The sequence below is a fragment of the Chaetodon auriga genome, chromosome 11 (assembly GCF_051107435.1).
Source record: "Chaetodon auriga isolate fChaAug3 chromosome 11, fChaAug3.hap1, whole genome shotgun sequence".
Classification (NCBI taxonomy): Eukaryota; Metazoa; Chordata; class Actinopteri; order Chaetodontiformes; family Chaetodontidae; genus Chaetodon; species Chaetodon auriga.
In genome coordinates, this window is record NC_135084.1 from 7,664,701 (window position 1) to 7,692,617 (window position 27,917).

Consider the following 27,917-nt stretch of genomic DNA (forward strand, 5'->3'; position numbering starts at 1 on the left):
CTGAAAGTTCAGAAAATCGACTCTAGTCTATACATTTTCAGGGCCTGGGAGCTTTACTCCAGTGGCAGACAGACAGCTAGGTCAGATAGGTAGATATGTCAGACATCTATCAATGATCTAACTCACACCGACAGACATACCACACCTAATGGAAATGTAAGATGGAAAGAAGTAACCCTTAAATCCTTTACTTATGTAAAGTAGAAATACCATAGTCTAAAAATACTCCATTGTAAGTAAAAGCCCTTTAGTAAAAATTTTGCGTACAGGTGCAATATCAGCAAAAGTACTTATAGTATCAAAAGTAAAAGTAATCAACAGTATACAGAATAGCACCTTTCAAAGATTTATGCTGTAATAGAATACTACATTATTCTGTTTTTATCATTAACAAATATGTGTTAGAATAGTTGAATGCTGTAGTTCATCAATGTCAAGCCAGTTTTAGGTACGTTGTGTACCACTGAGTAGATTAGTATTTGGCACGTATGAAGCCCGGAACCTGTCGTTGTGGCGCCGGAGCCTGCACGGTGTCATTTGACGGTTACACCAGAGAAGCTGTAGACTACCTCCCGTCGTACCTGTGCAATAAGGTCTGTAATATTGCCAATTTTGTGTATATTTAGAAAGACCTGTTTGTGTAACGGGTTGCTGTGATAGTGTGTTGCTTAAAGTGAGTAATGTAACGCGTTCATACCGTTTAACCTTGGCCAGTAACTTAGTTTTGAGTGCTAGCACAACGTTTCGGCACTGGCGACTTTAAGCTAGCAGCAGGACTTTGTCATTGGCAGCTAATTATCATAATTAATCTTAACAATGGAAATATGAAAGTATTGAGGATAAGGCATGCTTGAGACCCCGGCAGACGCTGAAATTCTTGGTGTGTCTAGTCTTTATAGAGCTGCTGTTACTCTCTGACTGTTGGCTAACACGCTCGCTCAGTGATTAGTATGTTTATCCAATTATCTGAGCTAGTAAGTCTCAGCGTAGTTCTTAGTAAACACTGAGCTGTAGATAAATAACAAGCAGACACTCGCTCCTTATCAGTCAGTCAATTATATTAGCCTTCGTTCACCACAAATGTTTGCTTAAACAACAGTGACTCAAATCCCGAAGCAGGGCAGAGGTGAAACGTTGAGTTGAAGGATATGGCCACTGTGCACACAGTATTTAGGGAAAACTGTCGTGCTGTAAGTGTGTTACTGTTTCACATGTTTCGAGGACACACACAGGGAGCGTAATGTCCAAACATAGATAGGAGAATCATGTTTTCTTTTTGGAGAAGCCAGACACAGCATGCTGAGTCCCTGTGCTCCACATTGACTGGGTAGACTCTGAACAATCAGTGCTGTCTTCAGTTAATCAGTGTTTGAAGGCAGTGAAGTCTGTACCTGTCAGGTACCACCAGCGTAAGCTGCTCCAGTCAGCCACTGAAGGGTCACTGTCTTTCTGCCAGCTGTTTGCTCCTCCTGTAACTGATAATCAGTCGACCTTGATTTAAGCATTAACATCAGATGGTAAAAAACAAACATCAGCACTGAAGAAATTCAAAATCTTATTTAACAGACGAAATAATACTTTCATACAGGAAAGAGAAAACAACACAGAAAAACAAGCAAAGTTAAGGTATCATTTTGGGCCATGGAAAATTCTATTTTCTCACATCTTATATACTAAATGAATTTGTAATCAATTGCATAAATCAAATCAGTGATATAAATATTTGTTGCTGCCCACATTTTCCCTTCTGTCCTTTATGCAATTTCATTCAAATGTTTCTGAAATCAGTAGCTTGAAGCTTGTTATTTCTGTCTGTTTTCTGCAGGCCTGCAGGATGGCCCAGGCAGACAGCAAGGTGCTGGTTCTGGGAGCCTTGGCTGGAGTGGCCGGCATTGGTCTGGCTGTGGTGTGTTACCAGGGCTTTAAGTCAAGACGGAGAGGCTCATGGCCGGGTTACTACCTCAACCGCACTAATGAACAGGGGACTGGTGTCATGTTGGTGAATAGTCCAGGTCTGCCGGGGGGTCAGACTGAGGTGCTGGAGCGTCTGGAGGCCCTGATCCAGTGTGTGTCAGAGCTGAAGGATGAGATGAAGTCGTTGAAGAATGCTTTGCCAGCACTGCAGGACCATGTCAGGGAGGAGCTGAGGGGACATAATGAGACGCGTCGGACCAGTCCACTTCACAGGACCACACCAACACGAAGGAAAAGGGCTGCAGGCACCCTCACTGCGTCCAGAGTTGGAGGTCGGAGCTCAGAGGAAGCAGAGAGTGAGGGGGGGTGAGTATTTTAAAAGCTGGGAGATTCAATATTTCAGTTTCCAGTTCTCCAAAATGTGTCAGCACATACCTCACAGCACACATAAGACTTTCATTTTCATCTTCAGCTCACTTTTGCCACAACAGATTCTGTGGCACGAACACATCTTTCTAAATTTCTTCCAGCTGATCAAGCCACAAAGTTATTCTGCTCCCCCTTCCTCCTCACCCCCTCACACACATATGCACAGATTTTAAATGCTTTATTTGAACCCACAAATTGCATTAAAGTTTACAGGACTCACACACTCTCAGACAAATAATAACACAGTGTTAACAATTATTAATCACACACACACACTCACACACACTGTCTCTGGCTAAATGCTAAACCAGATATCAGCTTCACAGGGCAGACTTGAACCTTTGATCACAGCCTGTATTTTGAATTGTTGCGCCCATGATAATTATTAATTTGTTGGATCAGCTAGTGCTCAAAGTGCAGTATCGTCATCATGCCTGCCATCTATTTGTACAGTAATCACAGACTGTTACATCCACGAATATGTATTTTTGTCCCATTTTACATACCCTCTATGCTGTTAGGGATCCCATAATATGCACAATGGTCTTTCTTTAGCCGGCTGGCCCACTGCCCATACACATGAATGACACAAAAATGATACCATGTTAAGAACTTGGTGGTTTTTAAATATATATTAGATTTAGCAAGCCTCTAGTGAGCATTTCTCTCACATACAGTATATGAGTGAAAATTGGGGTGTGCAAATGTGAAAAAATCTTCGGCTCGTCTGTATGAATGACTGATACCTGCATTTGCAACACAGATTTGCTGAGCTCCCATGCTAAACCTAAAGACACAATGTGTAAAATATGACCAGAATTTTAGTTAAATGTTCAAAAAATGAACCAGCATTAACTCACTAACATGATAAAGTGTTTAGCAGTGCATGACTGCCACTTACCAGTTTCTCAAATTCTAACTGATGATATGTTCAAACCCAGATGTGAACATCAGGGGGAGATAAGTAAGTAATTGAGGGTGTGTGACAGTCAGTCAGTCAGTCAGTTGATGAAAGTTGTTTCTTCCTCTACAAAGGCAATTTTACCAGATGAAACATGGCCTGTGGTTTTCTGTGAACCTACAACAGTAAGCTCTTTAGATTTGGACGTAGATCAGTAAGATGTTAGATCAAAGTGTGACGACTCCTGAAAATCACCATTTCACATGCTTAAAATATTTGCTTTATTCAGATTTAGTCTGGCCTGTCACATAATATACTGACCTATGGATACTGATATTAAAGCTATTTTTCAGGCCATCGTGCAGAAACATAGCTTGTAATAATTTACAGTCAGTGTCATTATTACACAGTTTGTCCAGCAGACTTCACTGTTCACAGAACTTAGCTGCTGCTCATCATGTGGCACAGTATCACAGCTGAACAGATGTGGATGTAAAGGCTTTTAGAATAGCTCTAAATATCGACCCTGCTGTGTGTCTTTGTGGTGGTTTTCTGTTGACCAAATCCTTTGCATAACTGGTGGTAAGGAACTGGTGGCAAACTGTAAACTGATTTCAGGTTGATTTCCACTTTTACAGTCTTATTCAATGTTCTCAACGATCCGTTGAACAGCGAGTGAATCAAAAACCTTGAGGCCCTCCTCCTTTACCAGTTAAACTCACTTGCTTATTTTATGAGCTAAATTATAGTTAAGGCAGTTTGCACATTTGCCTTAGGTGCTGTGGAAAGTTGCAGACTAATCAAGTACCACATGCACGATCATCCACCTCCATCCTCAGCCAAATGCCTTGAACTCATGCCAGCCTTGGATAACATAAACAGCAGATGTATTTCTTTTGAATGGACTATCATTTGAAATCTCATCTCATAAAAACAAATATCAACAGTGAAATGATGATGATTAAGTCAAGGCTTTAATGTTACGAGCATTCAGGCAGGCGTACCTTTTTCTTGGACATGATTGAATGTAATTTAAACAAGCGATTCAGACGAAGTTGGAGAATGCTGAGTTTGGATATTGTCGCTGGGACTTTTTCAAGGATTTGGATGGACGTTATGTCTTACTTAACTTGGATTGACCTATGCTTCATTTATGTTGGAGTTAGAGTATGTGAAGTAGAATGTGGATACCCGACCTGAGCCCAGCAGGTCAGGCTGGGTTTGGACAAAAATCTAGGCAAGATATCCATGTTCGGGTTGGGTTCAGTTATGTTGCCTGCTTGGCACAGTGCTTTGAAGTTCCTTTAGTGAAGATATAGGCAGGGAAAGTATGCAGGAAATTGACAATATGGAGACATTTCGATTTAGTCATCAATGCAGACAATAACAAAGCAGCTGGTTTTGTTAAATGTAAAACGTGTGCAGCTCTGCTGAGATATGACAGCAAGCAGACTAGGAATTCAGCCTCGACATGTGGACACAGGGTGCAGGATGCAATCGTGTGAGAGAGTAACACTAATTCAGTGCTTCAGCTTACATCAACTGTGCCGGGTTCGGACATAAAACCAGAATACCTGAGCCGCACTCTAACGTGAAGTGCCAAGAAGACATCATAATACTAAGCGCAGCGGCTTTCAAATCCTAACCACACAGTTTTTAGGTGTGCAGTGAGCCTTAGATCAGAGCTGTACGACTCCTCCCCATCTCTGTTGCTGGCCTCGCAATGATTAATCAATTGCCTTGGAGCCATTCTTTACAACTACAACAACATAAAGTAGGCCAACTGAACATCCAGTGCACCCTGGATAATTAATCAGTGTTGTGTTTTACTGTCTGTGTTGTCTGAGGATCGCATTCCACGCGAAGGTTGGGTCTGTGATGAGGACTTTTTCTTTTTTCCTTTTTTTTTCAGTTGTTTTTAGCATTAGCCAATGCCATATAATGTTTAAGATAGTTGGAATAATTCAAATGCAACCACATGTATGCATACATGTATGTTGACTGAAAAAGATGAATTACAAACCTTTTTTCAATAGTGGCCTCTTTTTTTTTAGCAAAGTGTGTAATATCACTCCAAAAGTATTTCAAGTTACATATGTTTGTTGGTGCTCGAGATACAGCTCAGAGACAGGTAATAACACCATATCATATGAGTCTTCTTTCATGATGGTTGAACATTTTAGGGTGGCCTACCACTACTTATGTTACCATCGCCCTCCTCACTGGCTAGAGGAGCAGATGGAAGTGTAAGACTGCCCTCTAGCAGATGTGGTTCACAGGCTTTGAGTGACAGTTGTCGGCCTCATCAAATGCACTTAATTACAGCCCGGGTTATTATGCTTTAAAAGAAATCACATCACGCACACACCTCCCATAATTAAAGAGCCTTTCCTGCCGCTCTGTTATTTGTAAGAGCACAGGGTGTGGGGGATATTGGGAATGGCGCAGTGAAGAAATTTCAGCCCCTAAGGGAACGTGTAGCGTTCCCCAGAAGAGCCAGTTACACCCCTAATCCTCACTTTCATTTGAAGTGCTGTTCATGTCTGTTCTGTTTGTTTGGATGTGTTTGGAGCACAATATCTCCACACAATATCCCTAAGAGCCGTGGTGCTAAGGGTTGGGTAATAGTTATAGCATGTTTGTTGGCATCTGAAGCCTTAAGAATAGAGTTAAGATTTGCACGATTAGAGCATTTATTGCTTGGTGGTAAATGCAAGTTTGCAAGCATCTCAGTTAAAGATTTTGCCACCTCCAAAACAAGAGGAAGCCATGTTGAGGTGTTGCATCCTGTCAGTTCTAGCACCAATCAGCAAGTGATTTGGTATATTAGCAAAAAAATCTTCAATTGTATAACTTAGTGAAGTTAAATAAAGGCATTAGTGGGGCAGCAGATTTCCAACAGGGGGCATCGTGCAAGCATGAACAGGACCTTCAACAAATCCTATGCCAAGCTCTGCTGCAGAGCATGATAGATGCACATCTTGAATAGGCAAAGGCTTGTGTTTAAGCCTCTCTGGAGCTGACTGCTTGAGCAAGCTTAATGGTTTTCTAACATTTGTGGTCAAATGTGTTTCATGGTTGCATAATAGTAGTTGATGAAAAAATAGACAAACACTTGTTATTTTTATCAATCAATTTCATCGTGAGGGTTTGTCAGAGACATTTCAAGTGTGACCAGTGTTGGCAAACTGTCTGATAAGAAAGTATGCGTAGTGATGCACTTTACTTCAGTAGCGGGACAATTAGTGTGGCATAATGTCAACATTATGGAGCGGGGTTAATGTCGATCAGAACAAGGCAACATGTAGACTGAGGCCACTGAAAAGTTGAAAGTTCCAGCTGTTTATTCACTCGGCATATGTCACAACGGCTTCCTCAGAGCTGCCTCTCTGCAGGTAAGGAGACCCATCAATCACACTGTCTGTGTGCCAAGCTGTCAGAAGCCTCATTTAAACGTGTCTTGTAGGAACTTGTAATTCCTTGAACAGTTCCCACTGAGTTTATTCACATCACGTCGCTGTAGCTCAAGGACATTACCGCTTCTTTTTTCCGTTTCCAAAAAACATAGCATTTATGATATTGGATAGTTGTTGATTTAAGCAGATTTAAGCAGGAGTTTTGTTTAGTGACGGGCAAGCCTGATCAACACACACAGAAATGTTTAGAAAGAGAAAAAGGAGCTCATTGTCTGCTTTGTGATTAAAAGCTTTAGTCTAACTTCCCTATGACGACATGGTACGTGCTGCGCTGCAGCTGTCTGTATCCAACACATTCATGTCTATATCCTCAGATTCATACTTCACTGAAAGGCTTTTAGCTAAACAAACCCATTTACTGAACTGCGTACAGTGTATACCATGCACACGTAACAGCCATGTTCAGCTGTCTGATGTTGTCAGCCGGATGGGTTTGAATCTGACCACCCACATCATCCCATTCATGTTTGCCGTAATGGTCAGCACTGGCTTTTCTGTCATCCTACAGCCTTGACTGCAAAAGGATCCTTCATGTAAATTTTAGGATCACTGAAATGTTGATCTTGCTCCCCAAATTTTCAACATTTTTTAATATTAATAATGGCTCGCACCCATTACCTGCACATGAAACAGGTCACTCTAGATGAGAACTATCACCCGACTGCAGTGTCTGTCAGCTCTACAGAGGCTTTAGCATCAATTAGCTCATTGTTTTGGTTTTCTGGTCCATAACTTCACTATTGGTTTGCTCTGACCACTCTCCTAGTGTTACGTTTACTTACAGGAAGCTGAATAATATGAACTAGGAAGTGTCTTGGTTACTAGTCTATCTTGACATATCATAATATTCTATTACTGTTGTTAAAGGAGTAAACTCTTAAATCAGCCATCATCACATTTCTTTCATATTTCTTTTCTGTCTCTTACTCATTTCTGAGTAACACTCTGCAAGACTGACTTTCATCCTCCCTCCAGTTCAGATGTATTTCTTTGCCTTTTGGCAAAAGTACAAACCAGACATCACTTGTACATTTGTGCAGTTGTGTACAAACCAGAATTTCCAAACTTGTTTCTTCCTCCTTCTATTTTAGGAACAAAGTGTTACAACATCGTCACAGAAGTGCTATTTATGGTCGATCATGTGAGACGAATTACTGTATTCATTATTCACTGGTAGTTCATTTTGTGTCAGTGACAAATGAATGGCAGGTTATTTTTCACCCATCTTTTTTTCCCACCTGTGTTATTTACCACAACAGAGGGTGGCATAATTAGAAAGGCAGTGATGTCGTCAGCTCAGTGGTTCAGCAGCTGATCAGTGGGAGTTAACTTCTGAATAGTCGATCCCTCCCCAGCCTTTGGGGAGGATAGAGAAAAAACAACTGGACTGTTTCTAGTCCGTCAGCCATTGTTGTAGAGCAGTCTTTCATTGGTCCCGTCGCCACAAATACACAGGCTGAGTAGTCTGGACTGCATGTTCCAAGGCCCAGTGATGTCGGGATGGTAACTCAGCTTTGTTTTGAACAGTGTCACCGCGGAGACTGCCCTTGCTAAGCTCTATTGAGAGATCCCTTCACAGCCCCTTGGGGTCTGTATGCTGAATGGCTGATCTCCTCTAGTGAGCAGAGCCTGTTGAAAATGATGCCTAAAGCTTTACAGCTTCACAGGGTTGGACACAGCATGAGTAGATGTGTTGTGCTGTTTCTTGTTGCTGAATTCAAATTGGAAGCTAAAGTCTACTGTACTCTGTGGGTTTTGTTTTATGCAAGAACAAATGTTAGGACTCTGGTACTGACTTGGTATAATGAATGAGTAAGCACTCATTTCTTTATTTTTTTCTGGTTTATATCACTGGAAACTAAATATATTTTAATTTTTGGACTCTTTGTGGGGAAAATACAACCCAACAATTTAAAGATGTCACATGGGGCTCTGGGAAGTTTAGCATTTTTCACAATTCTCTGATGTTCTATGGTCAGTCAGTAAATTGTCAAAATAATCAACAGATTATTGGATAATGAAAATAACTAGTTGCAGCCCTTCTCCAAATTTCTTGTCTTGTTTGATCAGCAGGGCAAAAAAATGATTGACATCTAACCGCTCACACTTGAAACAATCATATTGTTTGGCTAGTAGCCAACAAATGCTTCAGCTACTCCTTTCAATACTGCAGCGTTGATGTCTGAATGGGCCAGAGTGAATGAATCCCACCAAGTCTGCACCACGAGTATGTGCTCAGAAAGTCACTGACTGCTCTCTCTGTTTGCTGTGCTTCCACTGCTGTTTGTCATCGTCTGTCTCGTCCTTTCCACTTGCACCACAAACCAAAAGTTGGTCAATTTTTCATTTTTTTCCCCCACATAAGAGCGAGTATTCAGTTTTTCGGTTGGTCCCTACAAACTAAATTTGCCTGCAAAAATATTTCTTGCACAACTACAGTAGATCTACAGTACATGCACACACACAATAACACAAATAGATCCTTAGCTTCATTTTCCTTTCAACTCAAGTGATTCATGAGCCGTGGAATGGCGTGACAGGAATGCGCTGATCACTCAGTGCTCTCCAGCTCTCTCCAACTCCACTGAGTAAATAACTGCAGGGAGGGAGGGAAGATGGACTGCTGAATGAATAAAAGGACAAAAGGATGAATGAATTGGGGAATGAATGAATGACACAAGTCCAATAATGTAAATGTCTTGCCATAGTGAAATGCCAGGTCTGGTTGTTGCAAGGCAGTGCTCTGTAATATGGAAGGCCACAGCAGTCAGAGCAAACACAAAAGCACACCCATTCAGATTTTTTTAAGCTGAGGTGTATTGGCCAATAAATGGTTTGAGCCTTGCCTGCAGGTTTTAGGGTTTACACAGGGGTTAGTGCAGAGTGGGGGATTGCAGAAAGGCTTTGCACACTATCGCAAAATTATGGTATAAAAACAGATGGAGATTAAAATTAAGATACTGTAAAGTCTAGTTTCTCTCACAGTTGCAGTAATTCTCCGTTTCCTACAACTAGATTTGAGTGATGTACAGCACGATGGATCACAGAGTTTTCACTTTATATCACTAAATGTCTTAAAATATTTCAACTACGGTCAAATGCTTCCATCAAACTCACATTAGTTGGTCTTAAAAATTAACAATCTTGAACTATTTTTTCATCTGATTACAAGCAGTAACTTTTTGAAAGAAGACAGCACAATCTTGTTTTTAAAAGTTTAATTCTGAAGCAGTAAATGCACCCTTACTCAATTTAATATTTGGGGGGTTTTTTTCCTCTCTCTTAGCTCTGTTTTGTTCCCCACCATGAGTGATCTGAACCAGTAAAGTTGTGGTTCCTAAAAGAAAAACAATGAGCAGAAATACAGTAAGTCTCTCCATCGAGCTGAAGGAAAGTGCACTCTGGTTCTCATTCTCTGTGCTTCATCACCATGAGCGACACATTCCACATGCGCTTAGTCATGTGATCCTTTGTTTATATAAAAATACTGAGTTTAGCTGCTTTAAAGCAGACTTATCTTCACTTAAATGCAGTTGATGGTAACAGACAACATAACACTGTAATCTGTAAAATAGGACAGAAGTCTTTCATCTCCGCACACCGTTGTGGCTTCTCATCGTGTTGTGTGTTGTTGACTTTGTCAGCCATGGTGCGTTCTTCTGACTGCAGCTCTGATGCCCTCACATTACTCCTGAAAGCACAGGGCTCATGGTTAAAGGTGTGTGTTGTGGGGTGGAGTCTCGAAGCAGCCTCCGGCACGAGACACCTGTTGGGTCCACAGTGTTTCTGTCTGTGGCCCGCTCTGACACATCCCTCCAGAACCATGGCTCGCAGCCCAAAATATTCCCTTAACCACCAATGACGCACATGCAGCCGCTGCCAACACTTAATAGAGGCTTTTCATATTTTCACTCTTGTGTACGTCTTTCATTTTTACCTATACCGTTAGTATGGCTTTTTTTTTTTTCTTTTTTTACTGCTGCTTCTTAAGTGTTTGCTTAGGCTTTTTGCACATACTTACAATAGTTGAAAGAGCACCATAAAACATCTAATGTGAGTGTTGCGTGCCTCACCCTGGCAAACAAGCCCCCCTGTGTTCGTGGAAAAGCCTTCAGGTATCCACGTTAAGGCGTCAAGAGTTTCTTAACAGCTAGTACTTATAAACAATTAAGTGACCCACTTATGTAAACAAACCCTGCGCCATTTGTGTGTAAACAGACAGTGAAGATTGATCCTTTATAATCAGCGCCTGGCAGAGAACGATTGTAAAAACGCTCGTTTAGACAGGATTTTGACTGATCTGGAAAACTCCTTTGCTGTGGTGTTTTCATTCCACCTCACAAGAAGAGGACGGGTTTGTGCTGAGTTACTGGGACACGAGCCACAGCCTTAACTTTTTGCAGTTTTTGATGCTAGCTGAGGCCATGTTGCACATCTTGCTGATGGCCGTATGGAGACAGACCGTACATGAACTAACTGAAGCTTCACCTTCTCCTTTACCGACCCGCTGAAGCCTGCGTTTGTTTGCTTTCAGGTATATGACTGCACTGACCGACTCTGAGGAAGAGGAGCTAAGTGATGCGGAACAGAGGGATGAAGAACAGCCTGCAGACAAATTTTCTGTCCTCCTTGAGAAGATCGACCGTTTGCATCAAGGCACCGAATCTGACAAAAGAGAAAGCCTCAACCTGCTTTTGGAGCAGAGGGACGAGGTGTGTCACTCCCTGCATACATTCATTTAGCAGAGGTAACAGAGATGTCAGTAATCCTCAATACAGAACAGTATGTTTTAACACTGTGATGTATTTCTTTAGTTTGGACAGAACTCAACATTTCTTTGGCGGCTAATCCGAGCATACTGTGACGTTCATGACATCAGCTGCACTCTGGAGGAGAAGAAGACCCATGCAGAAACTGGTAATTTACTATCCCTTGTGTTATACTTCACTTGCAAGACAAGATGCTCTGGATGCGAGGTGCTATAACGTCATAACCACAGCTGTTATACTGGTCAAACCCCCAAATATCAGTGTCTCATCTGGAAAACCCAAATTCATGCACATCTGTAGTTCTCAGTCAGTTAGTTTGAGTTGTTGGCCCACAGTGAATAACTGGAACAGAAACTATGTTTGGTAACGTACAAAACGTCTGTGTTAAAGCACTAGCCTGGTTGTATTACATACACGTGCAGTGCTGATGCTAAATGAACACCAACTCTAGAAAAGCCCTCATCAACTGTCACATTCTGCTCACCATTATTGGTTCTCAAGTGAAGACAGTACCAGTCACTGTAAAGTTAAGGGTCAAATCCTTGATTGGTGTACAGTACAGCACCCTCTACGCCACAACAGTCACATCGTGGCTATTAATCTAATGCATGTCCTTGTAAATAAGTGAAATGTGGTTGAAGCAGTGCTGTGCATCAATTTGAGATCGGGCCTTTAAGGAATCCTCTACACTGTGTGATTTAAAAAAAAAAAAATTTTGTAGGTTTTTCAGTGTATTTCAAAATGTCAGCAACACTATGGCCAAAGCTTGTTTTTCTTTTTTCTATTTACATCGTAGCACTATGATTTTACCAAATATTCATCTGACGTGGCTCATATATTACATTACATTATCTAACAAAGAGGACACCTTACAGTCTTACAGTCAGCTTCATGATAACAAGATGTTTTTCGCCGTTATCTCCCACAGACTCTGTACAAGCAGGGTACCATTTGCTACCGTGACACTTTGCACATGAGACCATAATGCTTTTTTTCCCTCAAACAGAGACTGTTTGTGATTCCACTGAGGTTCAGACTGGATTGACCTGTTTCTCTGTAATCCTTCCTCATCAATGTGCCTTTAATCAGAGCTGCTTCCTGCAAAGACACCTGTGTCAAAGCATTTGACAGTGCGACAGTGAGACATGGATATTTAAAGCAACAGGGCATCATATTTAACATTCATTAAGATATTAATAGAGCTGATGGAATGAGACACTTTCCACTGACTGATGAAGGATTTAAAACTGAGCTCTCTTCTTGGATTGCGTTTCATCACTTCTGTTTTTACAGCTTTAATCCAGTGCCCTGTGATGGTTCTTGATTTATGTGTATCCTGTTGTGTTTTCTCAGCCAACACACTCCATGGCTCAATTAATCCGCGCTCTCCTCTGTTGTTGTGTGAACACGAGTCTCCAGGGTGAATTGAGTGTGCTGAGTTAGTGTTTCAGAAGACCATCATTATCTATTGTCTATCTTTCCTTTCCTCTTAGGGAAGAAAGTCGGTGAGGAGGCGGTGAGCCTGAACCCTACATGTGCTGAAAGTCATCAGTGGTAGGTTTGAGGGGTTTCCCTCCTTCCACATGTCATTGTTTAAGAGGTACTTTTTGTTCTGTTCAATAAAGTCTTTAGTGCTGCCATTTCAAAAGCAAATCATTCATTCATTCATTCATTCATCTTCTATACCCGCGTATCCCTTTCGGGGTTGCGGGGGGCTGGAGCCTATCCCAGCTAACAATGGGCAAAAAGCAAATCAATCAAAGTTAACTTGAAGATGCAGTTTGATAGCATGTGACTCGCTGTCATTGAGTCCCTTAAATTTTTCAGTAAAAGCGATGAGGGTGAAGGCGTAAACACAGGGACTTTCCCCAGATGAAAGGTGTTGGAGCTGCAGTGCTTTTGAGTGACGTGTCGGCCTGCAGCAGCTGTTTGAAGTGTTTGAATGGAAGTTTGACTCCGGCCTCTCAGTGAGGCACGTTAGCAAATGGAAACTTCAATGAATCCAGCAGAACGTCTCAGAAAGCCCACAGGGCTGAAAGACAGAGCGACTTCAATGTGAATGAACCAAAGTGGACTGGGATATGCAAAGAAAACTGCATGTTCTGTCAAACATGTCCTTCGTGCGAAGGTCTGTTGTCTGACTTGTCCCCCAGAAATGACTGAAAATATCTTAAAAGGCGCTTGTGTCACATTCGGCTGATGCTCGCGGAGATTTCAAAATGGCTGATAGTAAAGTAGGTTATGGGGAATTTTGCCGCCGTAGGTCATTCTCACACAAAGGAAATCAGGAGAACGTCCTCTCCCCTTGTATACCTCCCCGGTTGTTCTGTGACTCAGAGAAAAATCCCCTTGCTTTTAATAAGCTGTTCAGAGTGGGCCTGATGGCATGGATCCCGTTTGTATTTGTGCAGGCCCTAGTGGTGCATTCCTCATCTGAAACACTGCTCATGTCAAAACTTGACTGCTGATCATACATGGAATCCATGGCTGGAATAGAGAGATGAAGATTGCACCAGATGCAGCTCTGAGATCAACTTGCAGCTGCCGAGATTTGAAAACAACTGCAAAGTCTGCTTCTGATGCAGCTGCAATCAAATGGTACAGGAAGCCTTTAATTTAGCTTTATTGAACTCGTGTTCAGCATTGAGCATATACGAATTTCATACAGCAAACAGTGTACTGTTTTTCCTTGTTTACATAATACCGTTTCCCCAGTATAGGTATTTATTACCATTTATTACATTCCATGGATTAGTGTCCTGTGTAACTGAGATCATGTGGTTACTTTCTGTGTACACGCGTGTGAGGTTTTCTCATGGAAAACAGACGCAGACCGCCCGCTGGAGCCAGCAGCCCTGTGTGCTCTGTTCGTTAGGGAATAATTAGCATTAGCTCATGCACATACCGCAGCACTGGAGACGTCAAGTGAAATAGAAGGCCGTGTTTGTTTAGTTAATTAAGAGCAACAGCTTTAAAAAAGCTTAATGCCTAATCCTATATCCACTAATGGAATTTGTAAGATCCTTAAACCGAGCAGAAACGCTGTCTAAATTGAATGGACAGGGCAAAGTCGGTAAAGCCGCACTTTGAGAAGGGAGGAGGCAGGGACTGGGGATGGTGCCAGGCAGTGTTGCAAGGAAGTTTATGTCTGAGGTAACTGTTTACTTAGTGTACCGATGCCGTGAGAAAACTTGTCACCTGTTTTCCTGAATGCCGCCCAGCTCGTCACAATTTGGCAGATGTTGTTTAGAAGCGCTGTCAGTCAGTTCCTGCTCTGCCACTGAAACGACTTACAGACGCTTTTTTTACACAGCCCAGTGAATGGAAGGCCTTTTGAACATTTCCATTGCCACCTACCCTAATTTAACTCTGTTCAAGTGTTGAAATGGCTTCAAATGAATGCTGATTATTATTATTTTTTTGAACGTGAAAGATCTTCTAATGATTTTTAACTTGCATTTTGGTAACAGCTTCTCTACGTCTGTGTGAAAATACATACACAGATAAAAAATTATGCAGGCACAACTGAAATGTGGCTGGCACAAGAAAATATCGCAATTAATAGATTTTATCACCAGCGCGTAGTTGACATTCACAGTAGAAGGATTGTATTCTGTGTAATTTAAGTTAAAAGTATGATATGAAAAATATGATATGTCCTTGCGTGAAGGTGTTTACATCCTCAGTGGTGGCACTCATCATGTGTTACCAAAACAAAGCCTGCACAGCTGACTCATTCACAGTGTTCATGGTGCAGTACCACAAAGCTGGTTAAACTCCCAGCGAGGCAGGCAAAGTTGGATGTTCACTGAAACCTTTATTCTGAATGATCCATCAGTGTTTCAAGTGTTATGAGACACAAACTCTTTTGTGTTAAACCAGTTTTACACATCTCCAATTACAAGGTGTCAAACTATATAATTACGATTCTCACCAAATGGGTTTTAAAAGTATTAAAAAGTTTTTCAGTTGCTTTGGATTTGTAGAAATCTGATAAAGTCATTTTGTGGAGATGTAGTATATCCAGAAATTGTAGCTGGTAAACCAAAGCAGCCTTATTCATATTCACTCAGACATCTTTGATTGACAGTTTAACAGATAGGGTGAGGAGGACGGTCTCAAAAACCTGCTCTGTTGTATCTGTAGCTTGCAGGGTAAGTCACAGATGTTAGTGAATACACTGTTTCTTTGTGAAGGTGCAACCACTCCCAATTTCAGAACCCATCGGCTATTGTCTGATGATTTAGCCAATGATGATTTGTTTTTTGGGATGGCTGTAGCCTGCAGATATCTGAACGGGTATCCGGGCCAAGATTTCCACTTCTGTGCGCTGGTCCTTGTTTACGGTACAAGAAGACACTTGACTTTCAGTCTCTACAACAAATCAACGTTTTGGCTAATCTCTATGAACAGGTACATTCATATGAATGCAGATACATTTAACAAAAAGCTCATAAAAAGCTAAATAGTCATCAAACGATAGCTGATTTCTGAGATTCTGAGGTTCTGAGATTGCAGTGCAATCCAGTGCGTTACGCCTCTATTGCTGTTCACACAGACTGTTTACCTGCATGCAATCAAATTGTGCTCAAACGTGATTGGTCAATGCCACTCATTGATCATAAATTATCCCCAAACTGGGAGGAGGAGCAGGTTCAGCCTGGCCTTCGTGTCCTTTGAAGGACTCTCCTTTATTGACTGTGCCCATACAAGGACCCAGTTGGTGACACAATGATATAATTACACACAGCCATTACACTCTGTGAACCATGACATTCCAGAAGTGATCACACATGGTTTACATTAAAAGTAGCATGCTAACCTTTGCAAGTTAGCACTAAACAGAAAGTAAATATGTATACAATTTGTAAATATGTTTGCCTCTCATGACATTTTGTCCAAATGAGCACAAAACAAGACTAGGAAAGATTAAAACCAGCAAAGAGGCAGATATTGTTTGGACTACAGACCAGCTGATAGAGCCTGATATTATTGGCCAACATGAGTTTTATAAATATATCTGCATTGTCTTATGTTTGCTAATAAGTAGCAGGTAACTAAATTCTTATTAAAGATGTTTTCTATGTTATGCTATTATGTGAAAATAAACAATACATCACCTCAATTTTTAAAATTTGACTGTATTGATGCACCAAGTTAATGACAAGTTGATGAAGTTGACAACCAAAAGCTTTCATGCATTAAAAACTGTCGATGTGCAGCTACAAGTTGCAAGACATTTGTGAACCTCACACCATCAGAAGCATGCAGCATTCTTTCAGAGCAGGTACATGGGCCGTTTGAAGCCCTGATGTGATGAATGAATGTGATGTCCGTCTAACAGTCACCACTTCACAGGAGATTGCACGTACTTCCCCTACTGTCATGCACCAAATCTCTGTACTTTTCCCAGGAGAGGTGGATGAGGACTCTTTGAAGCTGGATGTGTATGGAGGCACTTGAGTTGCAGAGCACCATTGAGATGGATGCTATCAGCATCTCCATGCTGTCACCCCTAAATTTTCAAAGGCTGTGTGCACAGTGAGATACCTCCACCTCTCTCCTCTCAGGTTTCATTCTTCAAAAGCACTCCAGTACTGTGTCGCTGCCATGTCTTCCATTAAGCTTGCTCGTTAACCACTTTGCAAGAGAGCTGGTGCGTGGACCACAAAAGGTATATAGGGTGGGATGTGTTTTTGTCTGTGAGCGAACAAATGTGTGTGAGGGAGCACACAGTACGATGCATTGGGTTACATGGGGTGCTTTCGTGACAGTGAATGTGGAGCCTATTTGTATAATCTCAGCAGGCTGATGTGATTGCATTCTTGTATCGCCGGCTTTGTTTACAGGTGCATTTTCAGTGATCCCACCGTGTGAGTTCAGCCCATGTAAATCCCTGACTATAGGGCCTCTCCGATGGTACAAAGGCCCGCGGATTAAGCAGGGAGCCTGTGGCTGTGCCAGTCAGAGGAGTGGGGAGGATGGGGTCACTTTGACCTCTACAGAGGCAACTTTAATTTCAAACACTTGCCTCTGTTTGCCGGGGCAATGCTTGGTGCCACCATGGCAGCATTGTGCTCTGTTCCCAGTTGCTGTGGAAACCCAGTGTGTGCATAAACTTCAGACCTCACTGTGCTCTGGTTCATCACTTTGAGAACACTTGACACACAGCCGGAAAGCCCACCTCCTATGCAGAAAAACACCATCAGCTCATTCTGCCATGGACTCAGTATATCTGTGCACTTCACACACTCTCACGCATGTTGTCCTTGAATTCCTCGAGTTCCTCCTCCTGGTTCTGTACAAGTTTTAGCCTGGAGTCCTGCCCGGCCCTCTCTGTCTTGAATGAGCTCTCTATGTTTGGATTTGAAGGCTGAAATCAATCTGCTGTTTCCGCCAAGCAGCTGACACTTAGGCCCTTCTGTTTTTGCCCAGCAGAGTGGGGGATTTCACTGAGCCGCGATAAAAACACAGACTAACCTTGCGCAATTAAGTGCTCTGTCCTCCTCTTATCTTCCCCCTGTCATGTTTTGCCACTGCCCACCTTTCCTCATCCTCTTGATATTTCCCTTTTCTTGCCTTAGACAGACAAGTAGAGATAGTATTTCAACTCGGAGAAGAAAAGAAAGGATAAACAAAAGCACTTTGGCCCTCGAGGCTTGACACACCTCTCTACTCCTTCACATCCGAAGTCCTTATATGCTCTCTCCGTTTACCTATCTCCGCCCCTCCCTGGTGCTGTTCCACACAATGATGTTGCATAACACCCAAAACAACACATACTCCCATCTCCATGCATGGTGCAGAAAATCTGATCGTTGATTTTTAGATGTTTATTCTTGGAAATTATAGATACAGGAGACAGAAGCACAGGATAAGAATGTAAACTCCCCTCCAGTGTAACTCCACAGGGGAAAGTCCAGGTGCAGAGATGAGAGACCAGTATTACATGCTGGTCCAATCATGAGCAGCTCTGCCACTGGCACTCTTGGGTCCACATACTTCTCAGTAAACACTGCCAGAATTGCTACATGCTGAATAATGTTAGAGTTGGCCAATCAGAGGGAAGTAAAACTATGTATTGCGGTAGCCTGGATGTTGAGCAATCTCTCCCACAGCCCTCACCTGGGCAATGTTCGATCTCAATTATGATTACTATTCCCCTCTGGTATGCTGCTTTGTTTTCCCTCCTCATCTCGTCTCTAGTGAGATTTATTGTATTTAATCACATCAGCATATTGCAGCATGTTCATAGAGAGAAGGGAATGACTAAGTGGTTAGCATGACTCTTGAAGTTCGATGAGATCATTAGTATTGACTTGGCTGCCTCTTGTTTAGTAACCATGATGAGTGTGTTTTTATTTATGTTGTTCATCTACATACAGCATAAGACTGTAAGCATAGTGTAGTAACTATAAGTAAAAATATTTTTTTTATCAGCGCTTAATTTGCATTAATCGTGAAAGTCCAAAAATATGGAAAAAATGGCCATCACAATTTCCCTCAACCCAAAGTGCTGTCTGCAGATTACTTGTTTTGTTCAATTAGCAGCCCAAAAGATATTCAATTTACTGTAATGTGGAAAAAGGAAAACGAGCAGTCCTCCTATTCTAGAAGCTAGGAACAGCTGATTTTTCACATTTTTATTTTAGAAATGTATACATAAGTACTCGTAGTATGAAGTTTCTGTTGATTGATGAATCATTTATTGCTAACATACTGTTGTTTGGCAGGTAACATTTACCAGGTTCACCAATCTTAGTAGAGCATGTTAACATGCTAACCTTCATGAGATAGCGATAAACATATGGTACATTAGTTTTGCAGGTATTTGGCCATGAACTGAAGTACTGGAGAAATTGAAAGTTTGACCTGATGATGGAAAGTGAGAGTTTTTACAATTCATCCTGAGGGGAACATGAATGTCTGTTCCAAATGTCGGGGTAATCCACCCAATGGTAGTTGAGACATTTCACTCCAGACCACAAATGTGCACCTCATGGTTGTGTGAGAGGAAAAGTCAGGGTTTTTCCAAATTCCCTATCCTATGAATGCCTATTCAAACTTTCATGGCAGTCCATCCAATCGTTGAGATCTTTCAGTCTGGACCAATGTGTGGTTCTGCTAACACTTCCATTCCTTTCAGTGTGGCTAAAAAGTGTTTAAGCAAGCAAATGGCTGTTAATTGTGTTGAGAATTGTTGACACTTTTCACAAATAATCTTCCACGGTTGCTTTGATTTTCTCACTTTGTTCCAATTTTGCTATATCATGGAACCACTGCATCCTGTGAGCAACCCTCACTGCTCAAAAATATGTTTAAAATGTGGTGGCCAAGGGCAAACCACCTGTGTCCTGGCTCTGTTTCCTCACGGCAGATATTTAGTCTCCGCTGATGAATGTACTCAAAGTCTTTACATCCAGCAGTCTGTTTTCATTGGAAGCAAGGCAGCACAGCGGCAGGCAGATAGCATCTCTGCTCCTGTGATGTTCTGGAGCTCTCCACTTATCGTGCGCCAACCAGCGGCAGTGTGGCCGCACCCTGCGCTACCTTAAGAAAATAAATACAGTTCTTTTTGGTAACAGTTGCGTAAAATTCATCTACCTTTGTTTGCTTTGCAGAGAACATTTAGTGCAGTGATGTGGTTAGTACTTGTCTTATCACTGTTAATTTTCCACACCGCCCACAGTCAGTAGGAGTCATGACAGTTAGCACAAAGATTGATGTTTGCATGATGTTTCAGTCAGTTGCAACCGTCTGAGGTATGTGTCTTTTTTTTCTTTTTGTACGTTGTGTTCAGTTAGTGCAGTGAGCGTTGTCAGCTAAAGTCAAATCACTCTTACTGACTTGCTCATTCATCATCATTGTACCTACTTTATCTTAATTTAGTAATTACCTGCTAATCATGTAGCACAATTTGCACTCTGCCACAACTCACTGCAGCTCACCCTTTTTTCTTTTCGTTGTTGGTCTTGGTGTTGTAATCTGTCGGCACACTACGCTTGATCGCAGTCCAGAGACAAGAAAGAGTGAGAGCGACTACAGAGAACAGTAGCCCACCGCCAAATCATGCCCTGTTAAAAAAATCCATTCACACATACCAGACACCTCAGTGCGCACACGCACAGTTGCAGATTCCATCTACCATCAGCACCACCATGTGAGACGACACTGGCAGATGACCTCTGTACCCGCTGATCCTTCATGTAAAAAGGTGTCGCCATGTAGTGTTTGACAAAGTACCAGCAGGATTAAAGCAGGCTTGCAGTGAAAAGACTTTGATCAGCTCTCTCCTCTTCTCTCCAAACCCACAGCGCCATGCTGACTGACAGATCCCAGATCTGAGATCGCTCTTTGTTTCCCCTCCACCTGCCCAGTGGTCCAAGTCAGTCTATTAATTAGTGAGTGAGGGAGTAAGGTGAAGCAGCTTATCTCTGCTGATGTTGTCTAATGAGGAGTCTTGCTAAAGAAGATTGAGTGTTGGTGGGTTTTCAGTGCCCCTTTGGTTTCTCATTGTTAGTGACCCAGAAAAAAGGTGGTGTGACTGTAAGGTAACGCCAAGCTTCTCTCCAACCCTCCCACCTACGCCGAACTTGACTATTTGACTTGTCGGAAAGGCTCAATGTTCAATCCTTCCAGTTGGATGTTAGGTTTTCAACGTACAGGTCTTGCATCAGCTCAGAGTGATGCAGGTCTTTGGTGACCTAATGGTGCAGAGAAAGTCGCTCCCCAGACAAGTTATTCTGCTTTCAGTCCAGTGAATTCCACTAATACTCGGTTTATCTACACCACAAGGAAGAGGCGGTGTGGATATATTAAGTGATGGTATTGAGGTGCACCTGTATAAGACACTCAATCTTCAGCTGTTTCAAGGCTACCACGTTGTGCTAAAAAAAAAAAGTCTATGACATGTTTTTGCAGGATGAAAATGGTTCATGTATGTTGGTAACGGCACACTTGTTGTTCAGAAGTATTGTTGAGAGCAATTTGTTCAAACCCTGCCTACTTTGTCACCTCCATACACCTGGCCAATCACTACAAGCCCCCCCCCAAGCCCTAATTCTTATGTCAGAAAAGTGGGGGAACAGGGGTCTCAGATTCTGTTTATCTGTCCACCAAGCACTTCTGTTTGAGCATACCAACACCTTGAGTCAGTATCAAAAGCATGCTCCTTTCAGTTTGCCACAGTAAATAAAGGAATGAAATCCCTTTGTGTTGCAGTCAAGCGTATGCGTCACAGTAGAGCCTAATCAAAACTTATTATTTTCTGTTTGTATTAAAAAAAAAAAAATCTGTGTTTATTTTGCGTATTGAAAAACTGAAAGCTGATAGAAGACATGATACAAGAGACTTTAAAACTGCCATCTGTGACAGTTTTTTCTTTGTTTACTGCCAATAGTATGGCCTTCCTGCAGCAGGAAACACAGCAAACCAGTTTTCTGTTTTAATAAATCTGTCGTTTTGTTTTGTTTTCTCTGTGAAAATCTGTAAAAACAAGAAATGAACAGAATATTGTCTCTCCACAGGTATGCCATCATGTGTGGAGTCATGGCAGAATATGACACCATACACAACAAGATAAAGAACGGATACATCTTCAAGGTAAGTTGTTGTATAACACAGACTGGACTCTGATCTGTGGTGTGTGGGACCTGATACGTGTGACTACTTCATGAAATGACAGATGGAAAATAAACCGACTCAATAATAAAAGTAAAGAATAAAGAATAGAGTACATAGAAGGCATAAAATCAAGTAAATCCAACGTTTTAAAAGAAGTCTTGCATGTACGTAGAGGAGAGGGGAGTCGTGGCTCGTATCACTGGAGCCAGTGGGCCACCTCCACAGCCAGTCAGTTGCATAAGATGAAGTGTGGAACAACGGCACGTAGCATTTTATCTTCTGTCAGCGGCTTCCCCCAAACACTGTGTACTTTCAAAACTCTTGACAGGTGAAAGAGAGAGATAGAGCAGTGCGGAGGGAAGATATATATATATATATAAAAAAAAAAAAAACCCTGAATCAGAGAGAGGGAGAATGGAAAAGAAGGAGGGAGGGTGTGTGACAGGCGGGAGTGTGTGGTCGCTCTGCGAGATCGCGTGTGTGAGAGGTGTTTGTGAAATACTTGTGGGTTGGTGAAGCAGGACAGATCAGGTCAGAACAGAAGGCAGTGGAAATAGCAGCCGTGTCATGAATCAACAGTGAAAATCTTCTCTCTGTCTGCCTGCCTCCCCTCCCAGGATCATCTGGATAAAGCCATTGAGCTGAAGCCTCAAGACCCCATGTCCTACTACCTGCTGGGCCGCTGGTGCTATGCTGTATGTGACCCTACCGACGCACAACACGTATATCTCTCCATCTGACCTCGCGTAGATGTCTGCGTGGCCTCCCGCCTCCCTTTGCTCACCCACCCACCCACCCACGGTTTCCCCTCATTCATTCGCACTGTTTAGCTTTCCCTCAGGTTTGTTTTCCCCTCTGCCACATTCGCAGAAAGCGCCACGGGAGGTTCACACCAGCCATTGTTTGCCTTAAATCAGATTGTGCTAGGGACATATTTTCATCCTGTCTCTCAGCTCATGTTGTTTTTTTTTTTATGCAGCTGATGATTTTTTCTCTAACCGTCATGTCTTGTCTGTCAATCGCTGTTATCTCTGAAAATAATGTGCGATGATGAATCACTTCCATTTAAATTTAAAGGTTTACAGACGTTCTGCTGTGCTCCTTTTTTTTATGAGCTATTTATCGCGTAACTTGGTGCCAGTTGTCAAACTAACTGCCTGAAAGGAAGGAAGCGATTATAAAGATTGCTTTGATTACATTTTTAATACTTACCTCCACTGTTGGTACCAGAGAGCGAGCGCTGAGGGACTGTGCAACTTTAATAGAGCACTGACACCTGATAGTTTCAGAGCTTGAGTTTTACAGGCTGGCTGTGGTGTGTTCATGCTCAACAATGATCTACTGTTTGTATTCAGCCAGCGGTTCTGTTTGAAAGGTCCTGAGATGACGCCAAAGCAATGCAACACCTGCAATTAGACGTTGCTGTGATGAATGGTGCGAGGCAGGAACATTACATGTTTGACCCAGGCTTCTCTCGGCCTTTATCATCCTCTGTGAAAAGTGTCAGTAGAAAAGTGTCAGTGTACGAGGAACCTGTGGTCATGGAAGGGATGGAAAAGTCACTGTGAGGAAAAGTGGGTTTTTCCGGCCTGGAATGATCTGTGACCAAACCAGGAAATGTTGTGGTTAATTGGTCGTGGTAGCAATAACCACAAAATCTAGTTTCTATTAAGTACTTCATTTTGCAGTCGGTCGCTCAGCAATGTAATTACATGTAATGTACAAAGAGGAAAAAGCTCCACTCTGCATAAATACCTCGACTGATAGCAGCAGTGTGCCTCAGCAAGACCTGATGAGAAAGTCGAAATAACTTTTTGACTTCATGTCATTGAAAAGTTGATTTTTATTTTGGAAACCTGAGGAGATGTGGGTGGTTTTTGGAAGTTAGTAGGAATCGCATGAAGAAAAAACATGTCATCACTATTCCCAACAGCTGTAGCTGATGTCTTAAAGAGTCATTTAACTTCCCCTGAAAGTGCTGTTTTTACAAGCCTGTGCATCCCGTGTGTGAAACAGTTCTCTTTGTCCTTTAACTCGAGGCGACTGATTGCTTTGCAGGTGGCTCAGCTATCGTGGATTGAGAGGAAAGTTGCTGCAACGTTATTTGGAGAGCCTCCAAGTGCTACAGTTGAAGACGCACTGAAGAATTTTCTGAAGGTACTGTGATTCACTCTTCTGTCATTCTCCTCATTTTGTTTTGTTTTTGTTACATATGACTCCTTAAGGCTGAAGTATCCTAAAGACAAACTAGTTCTTGTAACATGTCTCCACATCTTAATAAAAAGGTGTTTACAGCCGTTTGGCCCCACATTAAGATGTAAGATGATGATCCAGCAGGCACTTTGTGTGAAGCACACTTCCTGCTTTAGGATTGCTTCCACTCCATCTGTGTGCCTGCCATTTTAACTAAGTTAATAAGAAAATAATTACACAAAATAGGAGCTGGCTTGTCTTTCCATACTGTTTCATTGATTGCATGTTCTCCCCTGAGTTGTTAAACATGTCATGTGTTCTGTTTGTCTAGCGTTCGCTTGCAGCTTGCCTCCGGGTCACTGCTATACCCAGTTTTCAAACACCAAATGCGCTGTGTTTAGAATAGCTTAATCTCTGTTCCCACATTGCAGATGTTTATATAGTAGAGAAATTAATTTTGCTTCTGGCCAGTGTTCCCGTACTTGCCTCTCTCTCACGTCTTCTGTATCTCACCCATCAATTTGATTTAAGTGGTCCCTGTTACAACACGCCGGTCATCCCCTGGAGGAGAGCCTCCGGCGAGGCTATGGAGCTTGAACAAAAAACACACTGCGAGGTTAAATAGATCCCCGGCCTATAACCCGTGCTTATCTGCACCTGACTAACTGTAGAGGAGCTGTTTAGGTTGAAGCAGCTGCGGGAGAAAGAGATGTGAATGAGTCAAAGGAAATGGCTGCTGTAATGACACAGACAGACCTGTTGACCATGCCTGGGTGACGAACAGTATCTTCATTCTCATTGGTGTGTTGAATTAAAACAGACATTAAAGTTTATCCCAGCAGCCACTGCACTATCACAGCTTTACTGGAGGATTTCACTGAATACATCATGTATAAAGTACTAGAGTAGGATATTGTTATATGCATTATGAACAGAGATCAGTCGTAAAGGAAACGTACTTTTTCCACCTGTTCAGGTTGAGGAGATCCATCCAGGATATTCCAAACTCAACTACGTGTTTCTAGCTAAGGTCAGTACCGTAAACCTCAAGTTGAACTGTCATTATTGTTTTGCGCTGTTCTGTGGGATCACGCTGAGTCCAAACGAGGCTTTGACAGGTTTTGTTCTTTTCTTTGGCAGTGCTACAAAGACATGGGGCAGAGAGAAAACGCGAGGAAGATGTGTGAATCTGCCTGTTCGATGAACACCGTGTCAAAAGAGGTAGACCTCGTCACTGTCCTGTTGCAGTGCTGTGTTCATATCCCTCTCACTGGGATGCTCCGTCTGCCTGCCACTGAATACTATTTTATTTTATTTGAAATCATCTGTTTTCCTCAGGATGAAGAGGCACAAAAAGAACTGGATTTACTCTGCCCGGCTCTCGGAGTGTGACGACAGCCACAGCACTTTCTTTTGGAAATGTAATTTCCCTGTGCTGTGCGTGTGTGTGTCTGCATGCGTGCGTGTGTGTGTGTGTGTGTGTGTGGATATAGTGTGTATTGAGATGCCATCGTGTTAATTCACTCTGTGAGTGGAGGGTGGTGGGTGGAGGTGTGCTGTGGCATGATGTCATCAGTGGGAGCAGGAGGCTACCACAGACAGAATCATGCTCTGTCCTTTTTAATCAGACTCTTGTTCTAATTTTAATGTCTTTTTTTAAAATGGCGGAAAACTAACTCTTCATACCTGATTGTATCAAATCAGTGAGGTACTTGACGCCGCCGCTCTCACATCATCACGTGTCTTGCCATCAGCTCTGTGAGGTGGCTTTGTCTTCATTTTAATTGTTACAGAAGTTGGATTAATCATGAATCATAGCAAACTGACTGTGATTGATAGTATTTACAGTACGTAAAGTCCAGGTATATTCCCAGTCGATCTGTGTAGCAGACGTTCCCTCAGAGGTCTGATTGCTCTGATAGCGAGCGTCACTCCACTGTGTCTCAAGGATACCGAGTTTCCTTGACAACAAAGACCTGTCACTTTTTGGGAAAGTGACCCAAAGGACTTGCTGTTCCTTCCTGTTCCGTCCTGTTTTCAGTCGCGTCCCCCACCACACATTCAAGACGCAACAACAAAAGCACATCAGACAATGGCGCACCCAAACAAAGATCTTGGAATGCTGTGACCACTGGACGACCTCTGGCCCTCTCCGCTCTGCCGTCACTCGGGCCGGCGTTAGCGCTGTCTGGCTACATTTACATGCAGGCCCTAAAATGATTTGATCATGCAGTCGACATACATACGAAGATGAATGTGTTCTCTTATGAGATCTGATGAGCTGTGCTTGTTGACTTTGGCATCTGTCCATTGAAGACATTCATTATTCAGTTACCTCCTGCTCCTCGGCTCCTGTGACGCTAATGTCTCTCCTGTGTAACTGCAGTTAAACGATCCGTCATGAAGACCTGGGTGCTGCAGGTTTCTTTTTAATGATTTTATATTTTATATTTTTTTAAACCGTGCAAACTGCAGTCAGTTTCATTGAGACATCTGTTTAATTCTGAACTTTTCCAGTGTCAGAGAAAGTGGAGAGGCTTCCTCAGCGCACCAGTCAGACCTGGTATGCAAAGTTAAAAAATAAGGTTTCATATTTATAGAAGCCTCCTGTTGCACTGCATATAAACAACACCTAACTGTCCTGGTTCAAGTGGCATTTATGCTTAAATTTATCATTATGAATGAATACTCAAGTTATATTTTTGTTCCATATAAAATTCTAACAGTGTCACTTTACCTCTGCAGTCAACGTGCTTCTTTCTTCTCTGTGTGCTGTTGGCACTCCCTGGCTCTAAGGAAAAAGGAAAGGAGTTTGATTGAGGTGTTTCATAATGACTTTACTGGTGTGCATGTAAATGGAGTCATTGATGGGGAAACTGGAGAGCAAGTTGTGGTTTTTGGTCATCTGTATTTGTGTCTAGCAGAAAGGTTGGACTGAGGCACTCCAGTAAAACGATAATGAATCGAGCAGATGATGCAGACCCATCGCTTTGACGCGATGCGATACTGCAGATGACGGCATTCCAGGCGAAATATGCCACTAAAATGTGGTCTGATCAGACAGACGTGACGTTTAAATGTCTTATTCCTAATTATTTTACACTTGCTAATGTTTTTACCAAGTCTTGGTCTTTGTGATGCGTTTTAGATGTGCGTGTTGTATGAAACCATGAGGATTTAGTTTTGTTTACTTGAGATTTGTTTGGAAAGAATCTGCTAAATTTAAGTTAATTTATGTTAAGACTATGTGAATTGTGAAAATTATGTGAAATGTCACTTTCCAGAGATTTTTTTTCTACCAGCGATATGAATGTATCTGATTTTTTTTTTTTTTTTTTTTTAATGCCAAAGCAAGTCCAATTTTCCTCAAGGTAATATCAAATCCGATACACTACATGGAGATTATATTGTAAATGATCATAGGCAGTGTGCAATGAATGATTAATGGTACTGGAGTGTATAATTAAATCTGTGCAATGGAGATACAAGTTGTCAGTTTGTCATTTGTCTTGCTTTTATAAGTACCTGAGCTTGTTTGTGTTATTTTTATAGCTGTTTGCGAGGAATACCCTCCGTTTTGCAATGGGTAACTTCTTCACTGATTTTTTTTTT

General features: G+C 42.1%; 1 protein-coding gene across 1 annotated transcript; it reads left to right on the top strand.

The window, feature by feature from the left end:
- Nucleotides 1–542: 542 nt before the first annotated feature.
- Nucleotides 543–27,787, top strand: rmdn2 (regulator of microtubule dynamics 2). Its single transcript, XM_076743815.1, has 11 exons — nt 543–593; nt 1,826–2,280; nt 11,255–11,432; nt 11,535–11,637; nt 12,983–13,043; nt 22,016–22,091; nt 22,730–22,807; nt 24,171–24,269; nt 25,282–25,335; nt 25,446–25,526; nt 25,644–27,787. Exons 2-11 carry the CDS (start codon nt 1,835–1,837, stop codon nt 25,695–25,697), a joined length of 1,230 nt encoding a protein of 409 aa, XP_076599930.1. The 5' UTR covers nt 543–593; nt 1,826–1,834; the 3' UTR covers nt 25,698–27,787.
- The last annotated feature ends 130 nt before the right edge of the window (nt 27,788–27,917 follow it).